Consider the following 21,356-nt stretch of genomic DNA (forward strand, 5'->3'; position numbering starts at 1 on the left):
GAATGCCAGAAACCAGTCCTCTGAAGCTTGTTTCCGGTCCAGGGAAGACATGGCTTGGCAGTTCGGGCTGGACTGTTCCCATGAGGCACAGGGTCAGACTGATTTGCATATAGCCATGTCGGAATTGAGGTGGCAGAGTGGGCTAAAGAAGGGTGATGGATTAAACCCAGATCTTTTGACTGGGTGTGAGTGTTTGATTGATTCAGATGCTCCGTCCATCACCACCCCCTTTTTGTACCGCTTTTGGCCGCCATAAGTGTGGCAGGGTATGCTCAGACGTGAGTCCCTTGCTCACTTTGCCACTGGATTCAAGCAAGCCGGGCTGAAGACAGCTGGAATGCCAGAAACCGGTCCTCGGAAGCTTGTTTCCGGTCCAGGGAAGACATGGCTTGGCAGTTCGGGCTGGACTGTTCCCATGAGGCACAGGGTCAGACTGATTTGCATATTGCCATGTCAGAACTGGGGTGGCAGAGTGGGCTAAAGAACGGTGATGGATTAAACCCAGATCTTTTGACTGGGTGTGAGTGTTTGATTGATTCAGATGCTCCGTCCATCACCACCCCCTTTTTGTACCGCTTTTGGCCGCCATAAGTGTGGCAGGGTATGCTCAGACATGAGTACCTTGCTCACTTTGCCACTGGATTCAAGCAAGCCGGGCTAAAGACGGCTGGAATGCCAGAAACTAGTCCTCGGAAGCTTGTTTCCGGTCCAGGGAAGACATGGTTCGGCAGTTCGGGCTGGACTGTTCCCATGAGGCACAGGGTCAGACTGATTTGCATATAGCCATGTCGGAACTGGGGTGGCAGAGTGGGCTAAAGAACGGTGATGGATTAAACCCAGATCTTTTGACTGGGTGTGAGTGTTTGATTGATTCAGATGCTCCGTCCATCACCACCCCCTTTTTGTACCGCTTTTGGCCGCCATAAGTGTGGCAGGGTATGCTCAGACATGAGTACCTTGCTCACTTTGCCACTGGATTCAAGCAAGCCGGGCTGAAGACGGCTGGAATGCCAGAAACCAGTCCTCGGAAGCTTGTTTCCGGTCCAGGGAAGACATGGTTCGGCAGTTCGGGCTGGACTGTTCCCATGAGGCACAGGGTCAGACTGATTTGCATATAGCCATGTCGGAACTGGGGTGGCAGAGTGGGCTAAAGAACGGTGATGGATTAAACCCAGATCTTTTGACTGGGTGTGAGTGTTTGATTGATTCAGATGCTCCGTCCATCACCACCCCCTTTTTGTACCGCTTTTGGCCGCCATAAGTGTGGCAGGGTATGCTCAGACGTGAGTCCCTTGCTCACTTTGCCACTGACTTCAAGCAAGCCGGGCTGAAGACGGCTGGAATGCCAGAAACCAGTCCTCTGAAGCTTGTTTCCGGTCCAGGGAAGACATGGCTTGGCAGTTCGGGCTGGACTGTTCCCATGAGGCACAGGGTCAGACTGATTTGCATATAGCCATGTCGGAATTGAGGTGGCAGAGTGGGCTAAAGAAGGGTGATGGATTAAACCCAGATCTTTTGACTGGGTGTGAGTGTTTGATTGATTCAGATGCTCCGTCCATCACCACCCCCTTTTTGTACCGCTTTTGGCCGCCATAAGTGTGGCAGGGTATGCTCAGACGTGAGTCCCTTGCTCACTTTGCCACTGACTTCAAGCAAGCCGGGCTGAAGACGGCTGGAATGCCAGAAACCAGTCCTCTGAAGCTTGTTTCCGGTCCTGGGAAGACATGGCTTGGCAGTTCGTGCTGGACTGTTCCCATGAGGCACAGGGTCAGACTGATTTGCATATAGCCATGTCGGAATTGAGGTGGCAGAGTGGGCTAAAGAAGGGTGATGGATTAAACCCAGATCTTTTGACTGGGTGTGAGTGTTTGATTGATTCAGATGCTCCGTCCATCACCACCCCCTTTTTGTACCGCTTTTGGCCGCCATAAGTGTGGCAGGGTATGCTCAGACATGAGTCCCTTGCTCACTTTGCCACTGGATTCAAGCAAGCCGGGCTGAAGACAGCTGGAATGCCAGAAACCGGTCCTCGGAAGCTTGTTTCCGGTCCAGGGAAGACATGGCTTGGCAGTTCGGGCTGGACTGTTCCCATGAGGCACAGGGTCAGACTGATTTGCATATTGCCATGTCGGAACTGGGGTGGCAGAGTGGGCTAAAGAACGGTGATGGATTAAACCCAGATCTTTTGACTGGGTGTGAGTGTTTGATTGATTCAGATGCTCCGTCCATCACCACCCCCTTTTTGTACCGCTTTTGGCCGCCATAAATGTGGCAGGGTGTGCACAGACGTGAGTCCCTTGCTCACTTTGCCACTGACTTCAAGCAAGCCGGGCTGAAGACGGCTGGAATGCCAGAAACCAGTCCTCTGAAGCTTGTTTCCGGTCCAGGGAAGACATGGCTTGGCAGTTCGGGCTGGACTGTTCCCATGAGGCACAGGGTCAGACTGATTTGCATATAGCCATGTCGGAATTGAGGTGGCAGAGTGGGCTAAAGAAGGGTGATGGATTAAACCCAGATCTTTTGACTGGGTGTGAGTGTTTGATTGATTCAGATGCTCCGTCCATCACCACCCCCTTTTTGTACCGCTTTTGGCCGCCATAAGTGTGGCAGGGTATGCTCAGACGTGAGTCCCTTGCTCACTTTGCCACTGGATTCAAGCAAGCCGGGCTGAAGACAGCTGGAATGCCAGAAACCGGTCCTCGGAAGCTTGTTTCCGGTCCAGGGAAGACATGGCTTGGCAGTTCGGGCTGGACTGTTCCCATGAGGCACAGGGTCAGACTGATTTGCATATTGCCATGTCAGAACTGGGGTGGCAGAGTGGGCTAAAGAACGGTGATGGATTAAACCCAGATCTTTTGACTGGGTGTGAGTGTTTGATTGATTCAGATGCTCCGTCCATCACCACCCCCTTTTTGTACCGCTTTTGGCCACCATAAGTGTGGCAGGGTATGCTCAGACATGAGTACCTTGCTCACTTTGCCACTGGATTCAAGCAAGCCGGGCTGAAGACGGCTGGAATGCCAGAAACCAGTCCTCGGAAGCTTGTTTCCGGTCCAGGGAAGACATGGTTCGGCAGTTCGGGCTGGACTGTTCCCATGAGGCACAGGGTCAGACTGATTTGCATATAGCCATGTCGGAACTGGGGTGGCAGAGTGGGCTAAAGAACGGTGATGGATTAAACCCAGATCTTTTGACTGGGTGTGAGTGTTTGATTGATTCAGATGCTCCGTCCATCACCACCCCCTTTTTGTACCGCTTTTGGCCGCCATAAGTGTGGCAGGGTATGCTCAGACGTGAGTCCCTTGCTCACTTTGCCACTGACTTTAAGCAAGCCGGGCTGAAGACGGCTGGAATGCCATAAACCAGTCCTCTGAAGCTTGTTTCCGGTCCTGGGAAGACATGGCTTGGCAGTTTGGGCTGGACTGTTCCCATGAGGCACAGGGTCAGACTGATTTGCATATAGCCATGTCGGAATTGAGGTGGCAGAGTGGGCTAAAGAAGGGTGATGGATTAAACCCAGATCTTTTGACTGGGTGTGAGTGTTTGATTGATTCAGATGCTCCGTCCATCACCACCCCCTTTTTGTACCGCTTTTGGCCACCATAAGTGTGGCAGGGTATGCTCAGACGTGAGTCCCTTGCTCACTTTGCCACTGGATTCAAGCAAGCCGGGCTGAAGACAGCTGGAATGCCAGAAACCGGTCCTCGGAAGCTTGTTTCCGGTCCAGGGAAGACATGGCTTGGCAGTTCGGGCTGGACTGTTCCCATGAGGCACAGGGTCAGACTGATTTGCATATTGCCATGTCGGAACTGGGGTGGCAGAGTGGGCTAAAGAACGGTGATGGATTAAACCCAGATCTTTTGACTGGGTGTGAGTGTTTGATTGATTCAGATGCTCCGTCCATCACCACCCACTTTTTGTACCGCTTTTGGCCGCCATAAGTGTGGCAGGGTATGCTCAGACATGAGTACCTTGCTCACTTTGCCACTGGATTCAAGCAAGCCGGGCTGAAGACGGCTGGAATGCCAGAAACCAGTCCTCTGAAGCTTGTTTCCGGTCCAGTGAAGACTTGGCTTGGCAGTTCGGGCTGGACTGTTCCCATGAGGCACAGGGTCAGACTGATTTGCATATAGCCATGTCGGAATTGAGGTGGCTGAGTGGGCTAAAGAAGGGTGATGGATTAAACCCAGATCTTTTGACTGGGTGTGAGTGTTTGATTGATTCAGATGCTCCGTCCATCACCACCCCCTTTTTGTACCGCTTTTGGCCGCCATAAGTGTGGCAGGGTATGCTCAGACGTGAGTCCCTTGCTCACTTTGCCACTGGATTCAAGCAAGCCGGGCTGAAGACAGCTGGAATGCCAGAAACCGGTCCTCGGAAGCTTGTTTCCGGTCCAGGGAAGACATGGCTTGGCAGTTCGGGCTGGACTGTTCCCATGAGGCACAGGGTCAGACTGATTTGCATATTGCCATGTCGGAACTGGGGTGGCAGAGTGGGCTAAAGAACGGTGATGGATTAAACCCAGATCTTTTGACTGGGTGTGAGTGTTTGATTGATTCAGATGCTCCGTCCATCACCACCCCCTTTTTGTACCGCTTTTGGCCGCCATAAGTGTGGCAGGGTATGCTCAGACATGAGTACCTTGCTCACTTTGCCACTGGATTCAAGCAAGCCGGGCTGAAGACGGCTGGAATGCCAGAAACCAGTCCTCGGAAGCTTGTTTCCGGTCCAGGGAGAACATGGTTCGGCAGTTCGGGCTGAACTGTTCCCATGAGGCACAGGGTCAGACTGATTTGCATATAGCCATGTCGGAACTGGGGTGGCAGAGTGGGCTAAAGAACGGTGATGGATTAAACCCAGATCTTTTGACTGGGTGTGAGTGTTTGATTGATTCAGATGCTCCGTCCATCACCACCCCCTTTTTGTACCGCTTTTGGCCGCCATAAGTGTGGCAGGGTATGCTCAGACGTGAGTCCCTTGCTCACTTTGCCACTGACTTCAAGCAAGCCGGGCTGAAGACGGCTGGAATGCCAGAAACCAGTCCTCTGAAGCTTGTTTCCGGTCCAGGGAAGACATGGCTTGGCAGTTCGGGCTGGACTGTTCCCATGAGGCACAGGGTCAGACTGATTTGCATATAGCCATGTCGGAATTGAGGTGGCAGAGTGGGCTAAAGAAGGGTGATGGATTAAACCCAGATCTTTTGACTGGGTGTGAGTGTTTGATTGATTCAGATGCTCCGTCCATCACCACCCCCTTTTTGTACTGCTTTTGGCCGCCATAAGTGTGGCAGGGTATGCTCAGACGTGAGTCCCTTGCTCACTTTGCCACTGGATTCAAGCAAGCCGGGCTGAAGACAGCTGGAATGCCAGAAACCGGTCCTCGGAAGCCTGTTTCCGGTCCAGGGAAGACATGGCTTGGCAGTTCGGGCTGGACTGTTCCCATGAGGCACAGGGTCAGACTGATTTGCATATTGCCATGTCGGAACTGGGGTGGCAGAGTGGGCTAAAGAACAGTGATGGATTAAACCCAGATCTTTTGACTGGGTGTGAGTGTTTGATTGATTCAGATGCTCCGTCCATCACCACCCCCTTTTTGTACCGCTTTTGGCCACCATAAGTGTGGCAGGGTATGCTCAGACATGAGTACCTTGCTCACTTTGCCACTGGATTCAAGCAAGCCGGGCTGAAGACGGCTGGAATGCCAGAAACCAGTCCTCGGAAGCTTGTTTCCGGTCCAGGGAAGACATGGTTCGGCAGTTCGGGCTGGACTGTTCCCATGAGGCACAGGGTCAGACTGATTTGCATATAGCCATGTCGGAACTGGGGTGGCAGAGTGGGCTAAAGAAGGGTGATGGAATAAACCCAGATCTTTTGACTGGGTGTGAGTGTTTGATTGATTCAGATGCTCCGTCCATCACCACCCCCTTTTTGTACCGCTTTTGGCCGCCATAAGTGTGGCAGGGTATGCTCAGACGTGAGTCCCTTGCTCACTTTGCCACTGACTTCAAGCAAGCCGGGCTGAAGACGGCTGGAATGCCAGAAACCAGTCCTCTGAAGCTTGTTTCCGGTCCAGGGAAGACATGGCTTGGCAGTTCGGGCTGGACTGTTCCCATGAGGCACAGGGTCAGACTGATTTGCATATAGCCATGTCGGAATTGAGGTGGCAGAGTGGGCTAAAGAAGGGTGATGGATTAAACCCAGATCTTTTGACTGGGTGTGAGTGTTTGATTGATTCAGATGCTCCGTCCATCACCACCCCCTTTTTGTACCGCTTTTGGCCGCCATAATTGTGGCAGGGTATGCTCAGACGTGAGTCCCTTGCTCACTTTGCCACTGGATTCAAGCAAGCCGGGCTGAAGACAGCTGGAATGCCAGAAACCGGTCCTCGGAAGCTTGTTTCCGGTCCAGGGAAGACATGGCTTGGCAGTTCGGGCTGGACTGTTCCCATGAGGCACAGGGTCAGACTGATTTGCATATTGCCATGTCGGAACTGGGGTGGCAGAGTGGGCTAAAGAACGGTGATGGATTAAACCCAGATCTTTAGACTGGGTGTGAGTGTTTGATTGATTCAGATGCTCCGTCCATCACCACCCCCTTTTTGTACCGCTTTTGGCCGCCATAAGTGTGGCAGGGTATGCTCAGACATGTGTACCTTGCTCACTTTGCCACTGGATTCAAGCAAGCCGGGCTGAAGACGGCTGGAATGCCAGAAACCAGTCCTCGGAAGCTTGTTTCCGTTCCAGGGAAGACATGGTTCGGCAGTTCGGGCTGGACTGTTCCCATGAGGCACAGGGTCAGACTGATTTGCATATAGCCATGTCGGAACTGGGGTGGCAGAGTGGGCTAAAGAACGGTGATGGATTAAACCCAGATCTTTTGACTGGGTGTGAGTGTTTGATTGATTCAGATGCTCCGTCCATCACCACCCCCTTTTTGTACCGCTTTTGGCCGCCATAAGTGTGGCAGGGTATGCTCAGACATGAGTACCTTGCTCACTTTGCCACTGGATTCAAGCAAGCCGGGCTGAAGACGGCTGGAATGCCAGAAACCAGTCCTCGGAAGCTTGTTTCCGGTCCAGGGAAGACATGGTTCGGCAGTTTGGGCTGGACTGTTCCCATGAGGCACAGGGTCAGACTGATTTGCATATAGCCATGTCGGAACTGGGGTGGCAGAGTGGGCTAAAGAACGGTGATGGATTAAACCCAGATCTTTTGACTGGGTGTGAGTGTTTGATTGATTCAGATGCTCCGTCCATCACCACCCCCTTTTTGTACCGCTTTTGGCCGCCATAAGTGTGGCAGGGTATGCTCAGACGTGAGTCCCTTGCTCACTTTGCCACTGACTTCAAGCAAGCCGGGCTGAAGACGGCTGGAATGCCAGAAACCAGTCCTCTGAAGCTTGTTTCCGGTCCAGGGAAGACATGGCTTGGCAGTTCGGGCTGGACTGTTCCCATGAGGCACAGGGTCAGACTGATTTGCATATAGCCATGTCGGAATTGAGGTGGCAGAGTGGGCTAAAGAAGGGTGATGGATTAAACCCAGATCTTTTGACTGGGTGTGAGTGTTTGATTGATTCAGATGCTCCGTCCATCACCACCCCCTTTTTGTACCGCTTTTGGCCGCCATAAGTGTGGCAGGGTATGCTCAGACGTGAGTCCCTTGCTCACTTTGCCACTGGATTCAAGCAAGCCGGGCTGAAGACAGCTGGAATGCCAGAAACCGGTCCTCGGAAGCTTGTTTCCGGTCCAGGGAAGACATGGCTTGGCAGTTCGGGCTGGACTGTTCCCATGAGGCACAGGGTCAGACTGATTTGCATATTGCCATGTCGGAACTGGGGTGGCAGAGTGGGCTAAAGAACGGTGATGGATTAAACCCAGATCTTTTGACTGGGTGTGAGTGTTTGATTGATTCAGATGCTCCGTCCATCACCACCCCCTTTTTGTACCGCTTTTGGCCGCCATAAGTGTGGCAGGGTATGCTCAGACATGAGTACCTTGCTCACTTTGCCACTGGATTCAAGCAAGCCGGGCTGAAGACTGTTGGAATGCCAGAAACTAGTCCTCGGAAGCTTGTTTCCGGTCCAGGGAAGACATGGTTCGGCAGTTTGGGCTGGACTGTTCCCATGAGGCACAGGGTCAGACTGATTTGCATATAGCCATGTCGGAATTGAGGTGGCAGAGTGGGCTAAAGAAGGGTGATGGATTAAACCCAGATCTTTTGACTGGGTGTGAGTGTTTGATTGATTCAGATGCTCCGTCCATCACCACCCCCTTTTTGTACCGCTTTTGGCCGCCATAAGTGTGGCAGGGTATGCTCAGACGTGAGTCCCTTGCTCACTTTGCCACTGGATTCAAGCAAGCCGGGCTGAAGACAGCTGGAATGCCAGAAACCGGTCCTCGGAAGCCTGTTTCTGGTCCAGGGAAGACATGGCTCGGCAGTTCGGGCTGGACTGTTCCCATGAGGCACAGGGTCAGACTGATTTGCATATAGCCATGTCGGAACTGGGGTGGCAGACTGGGCTAAAGAACGGTGATGAATTAAACCCAGATCTTTTGACTGGGTGTGAGTGTTTGATTGATTCAGATGCTCCGTCCATCACCACCCCCTTTTTGTACCGCTTTTGGCCGCCATAAGTGTGGCAGGGTATGCTCAGACGTGAGTCCCTTGCTCACTTTGCCACTGACTTCAAGCAAGCCGGGCTGAAGACGGCTGGAATGCCAGAAACCAGTCCTCTGAAGCTTGTTTCCGGTCCAGGGAAGACATGGCTTGGCAGTTCGGGCTGGACTGTTCCCATGAGGCACAGGGTCAGACTGATTTGCATATAGCCATGTCGGAATTGAGGTGGCAGAGTGGGCTAAAGAAGGGTGATGGATTAAACCCAGATCTTTTGACTGGGTGTGAGTGTTTGATTGATTCAGATGCTCCGTCCATCACCACCCCCTTTTTGTACCGCTTTTGGCCGCCATAAGTGTGGCAGGGTATGCTCAGACGTGAGTCCCTTGCTCACTTTGCCACTGGATTCAAGCAAGCCGGGCTGAAGACAGCTGGAATGCCAGAAACCGGTCCTCGGAAGCTTGTTTCCGGTCCAGGGAAGACATGGCTTGGCAGTTCGGGCTGGACTGTTCCCATGAGGCACAGGGTCAGACTGATTTGCATATTGCCATGTCGGAACTGGGGTGGCAGAGTGGGCTAAAGAACGGTGATGGATTAAACCCAGATCTTTTGACTGGGTGTGAGTGTTTGATTGATTCAGATGCTCCGTCCATCACCACCCCCTTTTTGTACCGCTTTTGGCCGCCATAAGTGTGGCAGGGTATGCTCAGACATGAGTACCTTGCTCACTTTGCCACTGGATTCAAGCAAGCCGGGCTGAAGACGGCTGGAATGCCAGAAACCAGTCCTCCGAAGCTTGTTTCCGGTCCAGGGAAGACATGGTTCGGCAGTTCGGGCTGGACTGTTCCCATGAGGCACAGGGTCAGACTGATTTGCATATAGCCATGTCGGAACTGGGGTGGCAGAGTGGGCTAAAGACGGTGATGGATTAAACCCAGATCTTTTGACTGGGTGTGAGTGTTTGATTGATTCAGATGCTCCGTCCATCACCACCCCCTTTTTGTACCGCTTTTGGCCGCCATAAGTGTGGCAGGGTATGCTCAGACATGAGTACCTTGCTCACTTTGCCACTGGATTCAAGCAAGCCGGGCTGAAGACGGCTGGAATGCCAGAAACCAGTCCTCGGAAGCTTGTTTCCGGTCCAGGGAAGACATGGTTCGGCAGTTCGGGCTGAACTGTTCCCATGAGGCACAGGGTCAGACTGATTTGCATATAGTCATGTCGGAACTGGGGTGGCAGAGTGGGCTAAAGAACGGTGATAGATTAAACCCAGATCTTTTGACTGGGTGTGAGTGTTTGATTGATTCAGATGCTCCGTCCATCACCACCCCCTTTTTGTACCGCTTTTGGCCGCCATAAGTGTGGCAGGGTATGCACAGACGTGAGTCCCTTGCTCACTTTGCCACTGGATTCAAGCAAGCCGGGCTGAAGACAGCTGGAATGCCAGAAACCGGTCCTCGGAAGCTTGTTTCCGGTCCAGGGAAGACATGGCTTGGCAGTTCGGGCTGGACTGTTCCCATGAGGCACAGGGTCAGACTGATTTGCATATTGCCATGTCGGAACTGGGGTGGCAGAGTGGGCTAAAGAACGGTGATGGATTAAACCCAGATCTTTTGACTGGGTGTGAGTGTTTGATTGATTCAGATGCTCCGTCCATCACCACCCCCTTTTTGTACCGCTTTTGGCCGCCATAAGTGTGGCAGGGTATGCTCAGACATGAGTACCTTGCTCACTTTGCCACTGGATTCAAGCAAGCCGGGCTGAAGACGGCTGGAATGCCAGAAACCAGTCCTCCGAAGCTTGTTTCCGGTCCAGGGAAGACATGGTTCGGCAGTTCGGGCTGGACTGTTCCCATGAGGCACAGGGTCAGACTGATTTGCATATAGCCATGTCGGAACTGGGGTGGCAGAGTGGGCTAAAGACGGTGATGGATTAAACCCAGATCTTTTGACTGGGTGTGAGTGTTTGATTGATTCAGATGCTCCGTCCATCCCCACCCCCTTTTTGTACCGCTTTTGGCCGCCATAATTGTGGCAGGGTATGCTCAGACGTGAGTCCCTTGCTCACTTTGCCACTGGATTCAAGCAAGCCGGGCTGAAGACAGCTGGAATGCCAGAAACCGGTCCTCGGAAGCCTGTTTCCGGTCCAGGGAAGACATGGCTTGGCAGTTCGGGCTGGACTGTTCCCATGAGGCACAGGGTCAGACTGATTTGCATATTGCCATGTCGGAACTGGGGTGGCAGAGTGGGCTAAAGAACGGTGATAGATTAAACCCAGATCTTTTGACTGGGTGTGAGTGTTTGATTGATTCAGATGCTCCGTCCATCACCACCCCCTTTTTGTACCACTATGTCCATAATGTCAGGGCTTGTGCTGCCAATGCAGCAACATCAAAAGTGCGCAATTGCTCAGGACTAAACTTAGCAGCTGTCACTAGTTGCTGTACAGCTGTGAAGGTACTGTGGGCATGGGCACTCACTGTGCCCTCTGGGTGGGTCCCCACTGGGACTCTGTAAAACGAATGTGGAAAGACGTTGCAGCTGCCTAGCGCTGGTACCCACTCAGGTACTAAGAAATGCTGCCAAACGTTGCAGTTGCCCGCTCCCGCGGCGCAACTGGGATGTAACCAAAGACAAGGGGCCCTGGAACGTCTGTGCCCTCGGGCCTCCACTGGGGCTCTCTAAATCTTAACTGCCCTCTTCGGTGCAGCTGCCCTCTAGCAGGTGGGCAGCTGTAAGAAATGGCAGAGGCATGGGCCCTCTGGACCCCCACAGGGGCCCTAACAACAATGTAGCCCATATCAGAGCGGCCCGCTCGACCGCGGATCCGCTCTGGACAGGTAAGCACCGGCAATGTGCCTCGAGAGGCACCCACAGGACCATTGGGTAGCCACACTCACATGGACTCTCTGCTGGGGGGACATCTCCTTTCTCTGGACTCTGCTCTTCTGGTGTTGGCAGAAGACGGCACATACCCCCAGGCTGGCCCTGTCCACAGAACCAGTCTCCTTCCCCCGGTCCCTCTCCAGACTCTCCAGGGACCCAAGCGTGGAGCCCACGAAGCTCCAAAAGGCTTTCCTTAGTGGGCGGGACTTTCTCCTTCCGGCCGCCCCTCCGCCCAGAGCACGCCTGTCTTCCTGGTCGCGCTGGCTCCCGCAGCAATATGGGTTAAGTTCCCATTTTAAACAAGGACAATTGCAAGGTGGGCACCCGCATCACCAAACCATTCATCAAGGTGGGGTGGGCATCCGCGAACATCCACGAGAAGCGGGGTGGGCACCACGGTCAATATCATAAGCAGGGTGGGCACCCTTGAAAAGGCATTACAAGGCAGAGTGGGCACCCGCCGTTTAGAATATCCATAAAGCGGGGTAGGCTTCCGCTAGGCACCACAATGCGGGGTAGGCTCCCACCGAAAACGTACCAAATGCAGGGGAATCCCTACGTCGGGATTCTCTCCAACAGTGCTGCAGCTTTGCGCTGCGAAGCCCAGACTCTCCTCTTCTGGGTCCATCAAGTATAGAGCTCACAATGCGCTAGAAGCAACAAAAAGGGTCCGTATAGATTAAGGGGGCCAGGCTGGGCCCAGGGAGGCAAGCCCTCATGATGGTTCCCACTGGGCCCCTGAAGCAGCACGCCCCAGCAAGTTTACGAAAAAGCACAAATAAATGGGGTCATAGACCCTATACTTATACCCAGATTCTCTTTGTCTGCAGCACAGGGCTTGGGGGAACCAGATGCAACTGGTTCAGGGGGGAATTAGAGCACTTTGTTTACCAAGCTCCTCTTCCTCTTGTCAGATAGGGGGCTCAGTGATCAGACACACCACAGGGGGCGGTGCCAGCATTGTAAAGGCTAGGCACAGACCTATATTGGGTCAGGAGATTACTCCTCCCACCACTCACAATGCAGATGTCCCATTCAGCCTGGTGCTGACTCAACCTGCTCCTCCTGGAGTCACACACACTTCCCAGTCCCTGTCACTCAAAAGCCAAACATGCAATTCACATCTGGCAGGCAGACCCATCGCACACTGAAATGCCAGATTTTAATAGTGGCATTTCTAAAATAGTTATAACAAATCTTCGCACACCATTGAGCAGCATTTATTATGACAATTCCAAATATACTAAACTTGACCACGCTGCTCCTCACAAATCAGGAATTACCACTGAAACACTTATCAGGGAATCCCCAATGCATTCCTATGGGAGGGCAGCTTCACAGTAGTGAGAAATCAAAATGGCTGTGTGTCACTACCAGGACATGTCACACACTTAAGGTACATGTCCTATCTTTCACCCACAATGCACCCTGCCCATAGGACCAGCTAGGGCCTACCTTAGGGGTGACTGACATGCAGGAAAAGGGGGTTTACAGATATGGCACACACTATAGGTGCCATGTCACAGCGGCAGTAAAAATGCAATGGCAGAGGCCTGAGATAGGTTTGCAAGGTTACTTTGGTGGGTGGCGCAATCAGCGCTGCAAGCCCACCGGTAGCATTTTAATTGCCTGCCCTGGGTATATGAGATACCACTTTGCAAGGGACTGACAGGTAAATTAAATATTCCTAACAGGTGTAGACCAATCTTACCAAATGTAACACAGAGAGCGCACGCACTTTACACTGGACATCAGTGCTAAAGTGCCCAGAGGCCTAAAACCACCAACACCATGTCATAGAAAAGGCTAGGAGAAAGGCAAAACGTTTAATGATGACCCTGCAAAAAGGGTCACGTCCAACAAAGACCTAAACATTTTGCTTCATATCAGTGCCCATTGTTGGCTGCACTTGGAAAAAAGAAAGCTTTTTTCAGCGAACTAATCCAAAATAAGCATGTAATATAAAAAAATACATAACAGGTACCATGCTCAATTTGGTCCAGTATTGCCATTTCCAGGTTTTGGTGACAATTACAAACAACTCTGCTTTGACATTGTGGTTTGTGCTGTCACCAGAATACTCTCAATGGCAATATTGGATAATTTTACAGTTACCCGCAATGTATTTTGTTTTCGTTTAGAAAAGCCTGTAATATTCATAGCCATTTTGAAAATATATTTGAGAAATTGTGTAGTAAAATGTACCTCTTTTCTAAAAAAATTCCACATGACCTTGAGGTAAAACCTGTACTGTACTACTTTGTAGGTTCCGTTTGCGCTGTGTATTGTTAGGCTGGTATAAAATTGTTCGCCAGGGCTGTTTTTTGTTCGCGGTATGGACCTAAAGAACCTGTGATTCTCCACAGAAAAGTAACCTGTGTATAGTTTGTTTCTAGCTCTAGATTCAAGCTTCAGACTATACACAATGAGTAACCTTCCCTAATTGCAGAACTGGCCTATGCTCTTATAGTCAGAGGGACTGCGTGGTGAACACTCACCTGACTTGGGATAGGTACAGATAAGTAAGTCATCTGGTCGAGCCTTGAAACTCTCCACTTCAGGCCAATTAGACACTGTAAACTCTACAAACGGTACCCCTTGGGTGATCTTCAGCGAAGGGCGCGAAGTGAATGCTCCTTCTTTCTCCATCTGGGTGCAGAGGTTGCTGTAAGAGAAAAAGTCAAATTTAGAGTATGATTAGTAGTTAGATGGCGAAGGCTCAAGATGTTGTCTACACAATGCTGTCAAATTATGTTTTCATCTGACTTATCTTCTAAACTACAAGATGGAAATGTAAAAATGCCTTAATATGCAATTATACACAAATGCCCATTGCTGATTATGTTTTCACCTGCTGAAAAGGCAAACACAGAACCAACTAGTTTTTTCATGCCTATTATATCCAATACTTGAATAAACTCTCTGTCCCCTCTCTATCTTGCCCATATTCAAAGCCCCCCAAGGACTGTGACTAGTCACACAGAAGAACCTCCCAATCTTAGAGTCATTCACAATAATCCTAAGTGACATTGTACAGCTGCAATCCATGCCGACCTATAACAAATAGCAGTTTTTCATTTGAACGTCCAAGATCCTAAAAATTACAAGTCACATCTAAATGGAGATATTTTCCATCTCAAACCCAAAGTATTATTCCCTTCAGTACTTGAATGTACATTTCTCACCTTCCCCAACTCCTCATTTGTCACTGTTTTGGGGCACTATACACCCAGTAGTCTCTGGGTTTTCCCAACAAACCTCCCCCAACCCAGAATACTAGGGCATCCATTGGACTTGGTGTTCACTGTTTACCTGCTCCCTTAGGATACTGCTGTTTACCACAGCTTCTGGTTGGTCTTTTGATTACTCTATGTGTGACTCTCAATTGCAAATAACCACGGACATAAAAGACTAATCTTGAAAATCCAAACCTTACAAGTCACAGATAAATGTTTCATCCAGCAAATTGCAAAGAATGTTCTCTAAACTTCAGAGCACAACTAATTCTACAGGTAAACCTGCCATCATTTCGGATTTGATTGAACACTTCACCAACAAAGCCCTTGATGCTGTTGCTGTGCAAAACCCAAAATAATGAAACAAGCTACCAAATCTTCCAGCAAGTGGTTGGACCCAAATTCTAATAGTCATTTAAAACAGTTAAGGCCAATAACTGTAAAGAGACTGGATGTAAACCATATCCGATAAAATTACAGAAAGGCATATAAGCTCCTACCTTAACCGCATCGCTGCAGCGGCTTTTCCCGCTGTGTGCGGCATTTTTCAAAATACCTGAGTTCATGACGAGCTCAGCTTGTCATCAGCACACGGCAGGTAAGCCTCATGACGAGCTGAGCTAGTCATCAGCGCGGAAGGGGTTAATGAAATCAGTGTCAAAGACCAACGGAAAATGTGGTTAAAATCTTCAGGCAAACAGAACCAGAACTTTGAAGCTAAACCGTACTGCTTCCAGTTAGTTCTGTCAAAAATTGGTTACCTTCTGCAAGGACAAGATCCTGAGGATCATGGCTAATAAATTATTTGAGAAAAAATAACTATCTCTATTTACCTCATCTAAATTATTAAGCATGTGCTCCTCCCTTATTGAGTGATGACCAAGTGATAATAGGCTCCTGAAGAACCAGAATCGTCTTTATTCAAGTCAAGCCTTGCTCAACTTCAGCAAATAAAGACCAAATTGACACTTTAGTATAAAGTCAAGTCATTAACAGTGTTCAGCAAGGAAAAGCGCTGAAACAAGAAGTTATCACTCCTTTGCTCAAATAAAAACTACAGCCAGCCTCTAGAGCTGGCAAACTACAGATTTATACCTGACCCCCTCCCCCCCCAGTAGCAAAAATCATAGAGCACAAGGTCACATATCACCTTTAAGAATCTAAAATTTGGAAAAAAATCGGATTTACATGAATATATGTGCCTGGTGATATATAGCTGCCCATTCCTTACTTTGTGCTCTTCAACAATATTTTACTACATATACTACAAAAAATATGGAGGCAATCAAAATGCATTTGCTGCATTGAGCAAAAAGAGTCTTCTCTTTATTTTTTCTTCATTAATCGAAGAACATTCCCACATTAGATAATTGTCTTTCTTCCATATTCTCAAATGCTAAGCTAAGAACAGCCAAGAAGTGTTTCATGAATGAAATTTGCAGCAACTGGACTCAATATAATTATGCAATTAGTACCCTACCTAACCCATTTTTTTTCAATGCATTCATTTACCTACTGAGTGCTTCTACCTCCTATTACATTCTCCCGAAATGTGTAAGAATAGGGCTCCTTTAATCTTACAATTTGTGCTTGTCCATATCAGTTTTAACAGTAATACGTTTTCAGAAGAATGCTTAAACATTTTATCTTCAAACCATCTGTATCTGTATGATTTTGATTGAGTTCCCAAATGTTTGAAATTGGATTTTATGGTTGACTGAGCCCTGGGCAAGCAACAACTACAATCCTAGTGAGGTTAAGTGTCAGGCAAACCTTGAATTAACCTGTGCTCACACTCTGGTAGCTTGGCACAGAGCAGTCACTCGTAACTCAGAGGCAATGTACAAAGTATCTGTGCAACACTTTAGAAAGTAAAACAGCGAAAAACACCACACAAAAGGATTCCAATAAGTAGAACTTAAGTTATGAATTTTAAAGAATAAACTGAACAATAGTACTTAAAAAATAAGCAACACCTGGGGATATCAGGTCGCTCCAGACCAGGACAAAGTTAAAGGTTCAGGCTCACTGTGATGGAGCGTGGGCTGGCTACAGTGACTCAGTTAGATCGGCTGAACCAAAGTACCTTAAATCCTGGTTGCAGAGCATTACATCAGTTCTGCACCTTGCAGTAGAGGGGATGTGTTGGTACTTCTCCATGCAGTGGTGGCGAAGCGTCAGCTCCGATATGAGGCAAGGATGTGGTACTACTTCCTGCTGTGTTGACGTTGAGGATCCATGCACTGGGACTTGCGATGCAAAGACCGGGTCCAAAATGAGTTGTGCATTGGAGGCGATGTGTTGGTTACGGTGAGCACAGAGGTTGCAATGAGGAGCTCCAGCATCTAAGCTGCATTGGGGATGTGAAGACCTTGTGCTGAGAAAAGTACTACAGTGTCAGTTCTCTAGGCAATGTGCCAGTTCTAAGATGTGAGGTGCAGCAGTGATATGAGTTTGGTTGCATTAGGTCTTATCCACGTAGCAGAGAGGATGCATCGCTTCTGTTCCTCGCAACAGTGGGGATGCGTCGATACTGCTCCTGCAGCAGAGGAGGCATCTATTTGGCTTCAGCAAACACCTTAGGCCCATTCCCAAGGGTCCAGGACTGAGGTAGCACCACTTGGCAAGGTAGAGGGCACAGTTCAGGAGCAGGAGCAGGGTGGTTGGAAGTATTTTATGTCCCTAAGACTTTGGATCTGGAGGCTAGCCAGATAGCCCTTGGAGTCACTCTAGGTTCAAGTGATGCAGGTCCAGTCCTTCTCGCCAAGGCAGGGGAACAGCAAACAGCAGGGCAGCTCAGCAAGGCAGGAGTCCAACAAAGCAGCAGTCTCACAGAGTGGCATTTCTTCAGAAGTATAGCAGTCCTTTTTCCCCTGCAGAGTAGTCACAGGTCCAGAAGTGTACTGAGTTGGTGGTGTCAGAGGTCCAGTAGTTATACCCATTTGGAACTTTAAAGTGGAGAATACTTCACAGACAGGCCTTTGAGGTTCACAAAGGTCCTACCCTTCCTGCCCTGGCTCCAAACTCACTACAGGGGTTATGTAGCCCTTTCTGAGGGGACGGGGCACTGCCTATTCAGGTGTAAGTGAGCCTATTCTCAGCTCCTCTCTCCAATCCTCCCAGGATGGCCCATCAAGTCAAACCTAAGCTCCTATTATGTGTGGCTATCTAGAGGGACCACACAAAGCCCAGCTGTCACCCACCCCAGGCAAGTGATCAGAGTCGAGCAGCAGGCAACAAATGGCTAAAGTCAGAGAGAGAAAGCTAACTTTGCAAATGCAGCATTTTCCGAATTGTAGTATGAAATCCAACTTCCCCATACGTTGTGATTTGAAATTGTGATTCCATACAATAAACTCAACAAGTGTATCTCTAGCACATTGTGAATTACACTTATAAAATGTAATGTGGTAATCCCAATGTTATCCCATCTGAGAGATAGACCTTTGTATAGTTAAAAACGGATTTAAGAGTTTTTCACTACCAATACATGTTCTGCTTTTTAAATACATTGTACACAGCCTGAGGTTCCGTGACAATTGTGAGTGGTGTTTTTTCGACTCGCTCGAATATGGTCGAGTCTGGTATCTATGAACCGCAAATGACGAGTTTAGTGGGTGTACGCATTTTCGCTGTACTAGCCTAAACCGTTCGTCTGTTTCGTGGGTTCCTTCATTTGGACCCACGGGTTCCATTTTTGATACGGCATCCATTTTGTTTCTTGCCCTCAAGTAGCCAGCGAACGGACACTGTCCGCTTCGTGACCCTGGGATTCCCAAAATCTTGCAGAAGACACGTGTTCCTTTGAGGGTGTCTTTATGACGAGGGGGATGACACTGTAAGGCAGATGGCCCCGCTCGAGGCTCATCTTGCCGTGCCGGTCTATTGTCTCAGTTGTGCATTCATTAGGCACGTCTCCTTTGATCCCTGCAATCGTGTTTCCTGATACCACCCCCTTTACACTCTTTTCGATCTGTTCGCTATCCTCGTCTTCCTCTGCACCTGTTTCTTACTCTTCCTTGATTCGTTTACAGCCGAACAGAATGCACTAATTGTGAGAAGATGTACTTATACAGTTGGGAACCGGCAAATGTTACTGTAATTATGTTCCGGGCCCTGAATACATGAAAGCGACCCCCTACGAAATTTACTGTGGGAACCAGGTTGTAACCTTTTGTTTGTCATGTTGCCTTATGACGAAAAACTGTATAAAAGGAGCGATCCACAGATACAATTTGAAGCAGTCTCCTTGAACATACATGCTATGTACTTCTTGTGACTTCTGTGTTCCCTGCAGTAAATAAACCTCGAATCTTTGACGCCGAAGGAAGTGTCCTGTGTCTCTGTCATTTGTACGCCGGAACAGGTAACCCACGAAGGTTTCAGGTGTTATCCCTGGCACCGCTGGGTCTTACAAAAACCCAGTCCTTCAGTTGGCGCCCAACGTGGAGCTGCATCAGTGGTATCGGTCCAAAGCCCGACGATCGTGAGGAACTTCGTGTGAAATCTCCGAGGGAAGGTGCACCCCGCTTCATCGATCCTGTTGTCGAAACAAGTGGCCCGACGACTTTTCCCGCGAAGATCCCCGCCTCCTGACGGCTGCGACGGACTGCTGCCCTGACTGTAGACCTGTTTTGGCGCCTGGTGTAGACCTTGGTACAGCGAGACGATTGACGGGCCTTCCTGGTGACGCCATTGTTCCTTGAGTTAAGTATTTGTGGGTCGCTCCCAAAATCCTTAGTTGTTGTGGGTGCTTAGTTGTTGCATGGTTCCATTGCATTTGTGGTTCTTTGTATTTTGTTCTTAGTTGTTCTATTTGACGTCTGCAGTCGCCAAAAACCGAGGGTTTTGCACTTTTGCGGGGACACTGTAATCCAATAACCCTTGACGTTTGTGAAACTCGGTTAGTGTGCACAATGCCTGGCCGTAGTACTTTGTTCAGTTGCTTTAGAGGTTGTGGTGCAGATTCCCGATTGGAGGACTCGTGTCCGATACCTCCAGTCGGAACTCCAATTTACGAATTATATAGTCGCCATGGTGTGGGTCCTATCGCATTCAATGATTATTGGGTTCGTTACACTAAGGAGGACGGTGTCCTTAGTTGGCCACCTCATGGTAGTTTTGAGACTCCGATTTTAGATAATCTTGAAGCTAAGTTGTTTCAAAAGAAAGTAAGGCCGGCCATGTTTGAATCCTTTCGGTTATGGCGTAAAGAAGCCAAGCAGAAAGAAATCAAACAGCTTAAACGTAATAAGAGAGAAGGTATTGTTACAACGATGAGAAATGCAGAACAGTTTCAGCAAGACAAAGAAGAGAAGGAAAAGGAAATTTTTGATAGGTTACAGCGTATGACAGTGGATAAATGTTATCCCGTTTTACCGACGGGTACGGATAAGAAGGGAGAGGAAGCAGTAGAGGACCCTTTGTTGTCCTATTTACTGAAGTCGCCACCTCCGTATGCACAGGATACCACAGCTCCCGTGGTTCCCCCTGTTCCTCAACCTGCTGTTCCGGCAGCTGTTAATCAGCCTGTCGCTGGTCCTGCCATTGCGAATCCTTTTGTTCCTATTCCTCTACCTGCTCCTGTCCCTACTGCTCCACCGTCTATACCTTCTCAAGCTACTGTGCCCGCTACTTCCACTCTTGTGGCTACTCCTGCTGCTCCTGCTCCTTCTGTTTTTGGTCCTCCTGTTGTTACCCCTTTACTTCTCTCTTCTTCCCCGTCTGTTCGGCGACGTATTCCTAATATTGTTGCCAACTTCTACTCTCCTCTTGGACCGATTCTTGGGTCTGCTGATTCTGATGCTCCCCAAAGACGAAGTCAGCTTCCTGGTGGTAGGGAACGTGATACGCTATTTAAAATGGCGAAAAATTGGATTAGGTATCCCCTTAAAAATCCTCCACGTATAGTTGTTGATACCTTCTCCCAATTTAGTGAGCCAACACAGAGGTTCGTGTTTGAAGAAATGTGCAAACTCTTACGCGACGAGATATCAGTTGATGCGGCAGATGATGTATTGGCTGCTCTAACTGAACTTCAGCTTCAGTTTTCGAGTGGTATGATCGTGTGTAGTAATGTTAGACGTGCTGTCGAGCATCTGCTATCTTTTCGTCCCACTATAATGCCTCGTGCATTGTTTAAAGACGAGCAAGAGGAATGGATGTCGACACCTGGCCAGTTTCCCATGCGAGAAGTTCCACCAGTGTGGATGCCAGGTAATCCTGCTGCTAATCCTGCTATTCTGCCACACTTCCAGAGAGTGTGGATACACCTTCCATGGAAACGATCAGATGTTTTGCAGGTTAAGCAAACTTTGCCCGACCCTCGCAAAAATCCAGCAGGGTACTATAAAGAATTGTCTCAGTTAGTGGATGCTACGATAATGAATCTTGCCGACATCGACATGTTGTTCGACAATGTCGTACCGCAACCGGTATGGGCGAAAATACGTCACGAAGATCATGCGGCTGAATTAGGTGGTGATTGGGCTGTGCTTACAGCGGCTGATGTACGACAAGTTGGTGGGGCTAAGCCTGAGCAGCTCATTACCGATCTTCCCCAGAGGATAATTACCCTTATGAAAACGCTTATGCCAGCAATGAAAGTTAACTGGGATAAATTGT

At 49.4% G+C, this 21,356-nt stretch overlaps 1 protein-coding gene across 4 annotated transcripts in view; it reads right to left on the bottom strand.

Moving 5' to 3' along the window:
- Positions 1-21,356, bottom strand: part of LOC147705720 (sulfotransferase 1 family member D1-like) — an 876,537-nt gene that overhangs the window by 737,792 nt on the left and 117,389 nt on the right. For all 4 annotated transcript variants that reach the window (XM_086932153.1, XM_086932154.1, XM_086932156.1 and 1 more), the window contains exon 2: positions 13,995-14,161. In XM_086932153.1, the coding sequence (XP_086788279.1) occupies positions 13,995-14,145 (151 nt within the window). In that variant the 5' untranslated portion in view covers positions 14,146-14,161. The remainder of the gene's footprint in view (positions 1-13,994; positions 14,162-21,356) is intronic.

The sequence above is a fragment of the Lissotriton vulgaris genome, chromosome 7 (assembly GCF_964263255.1).
Source record: "Lissotriton vulgaris chromosome 7, aLisVul1.2, whole genome shotgun sequence".
NCBI lineage: Eukaryota > Metazoa > Chordata > Amphibia > Caudata > Salamandridae > Lissotriton > Lissotriton vulgaris.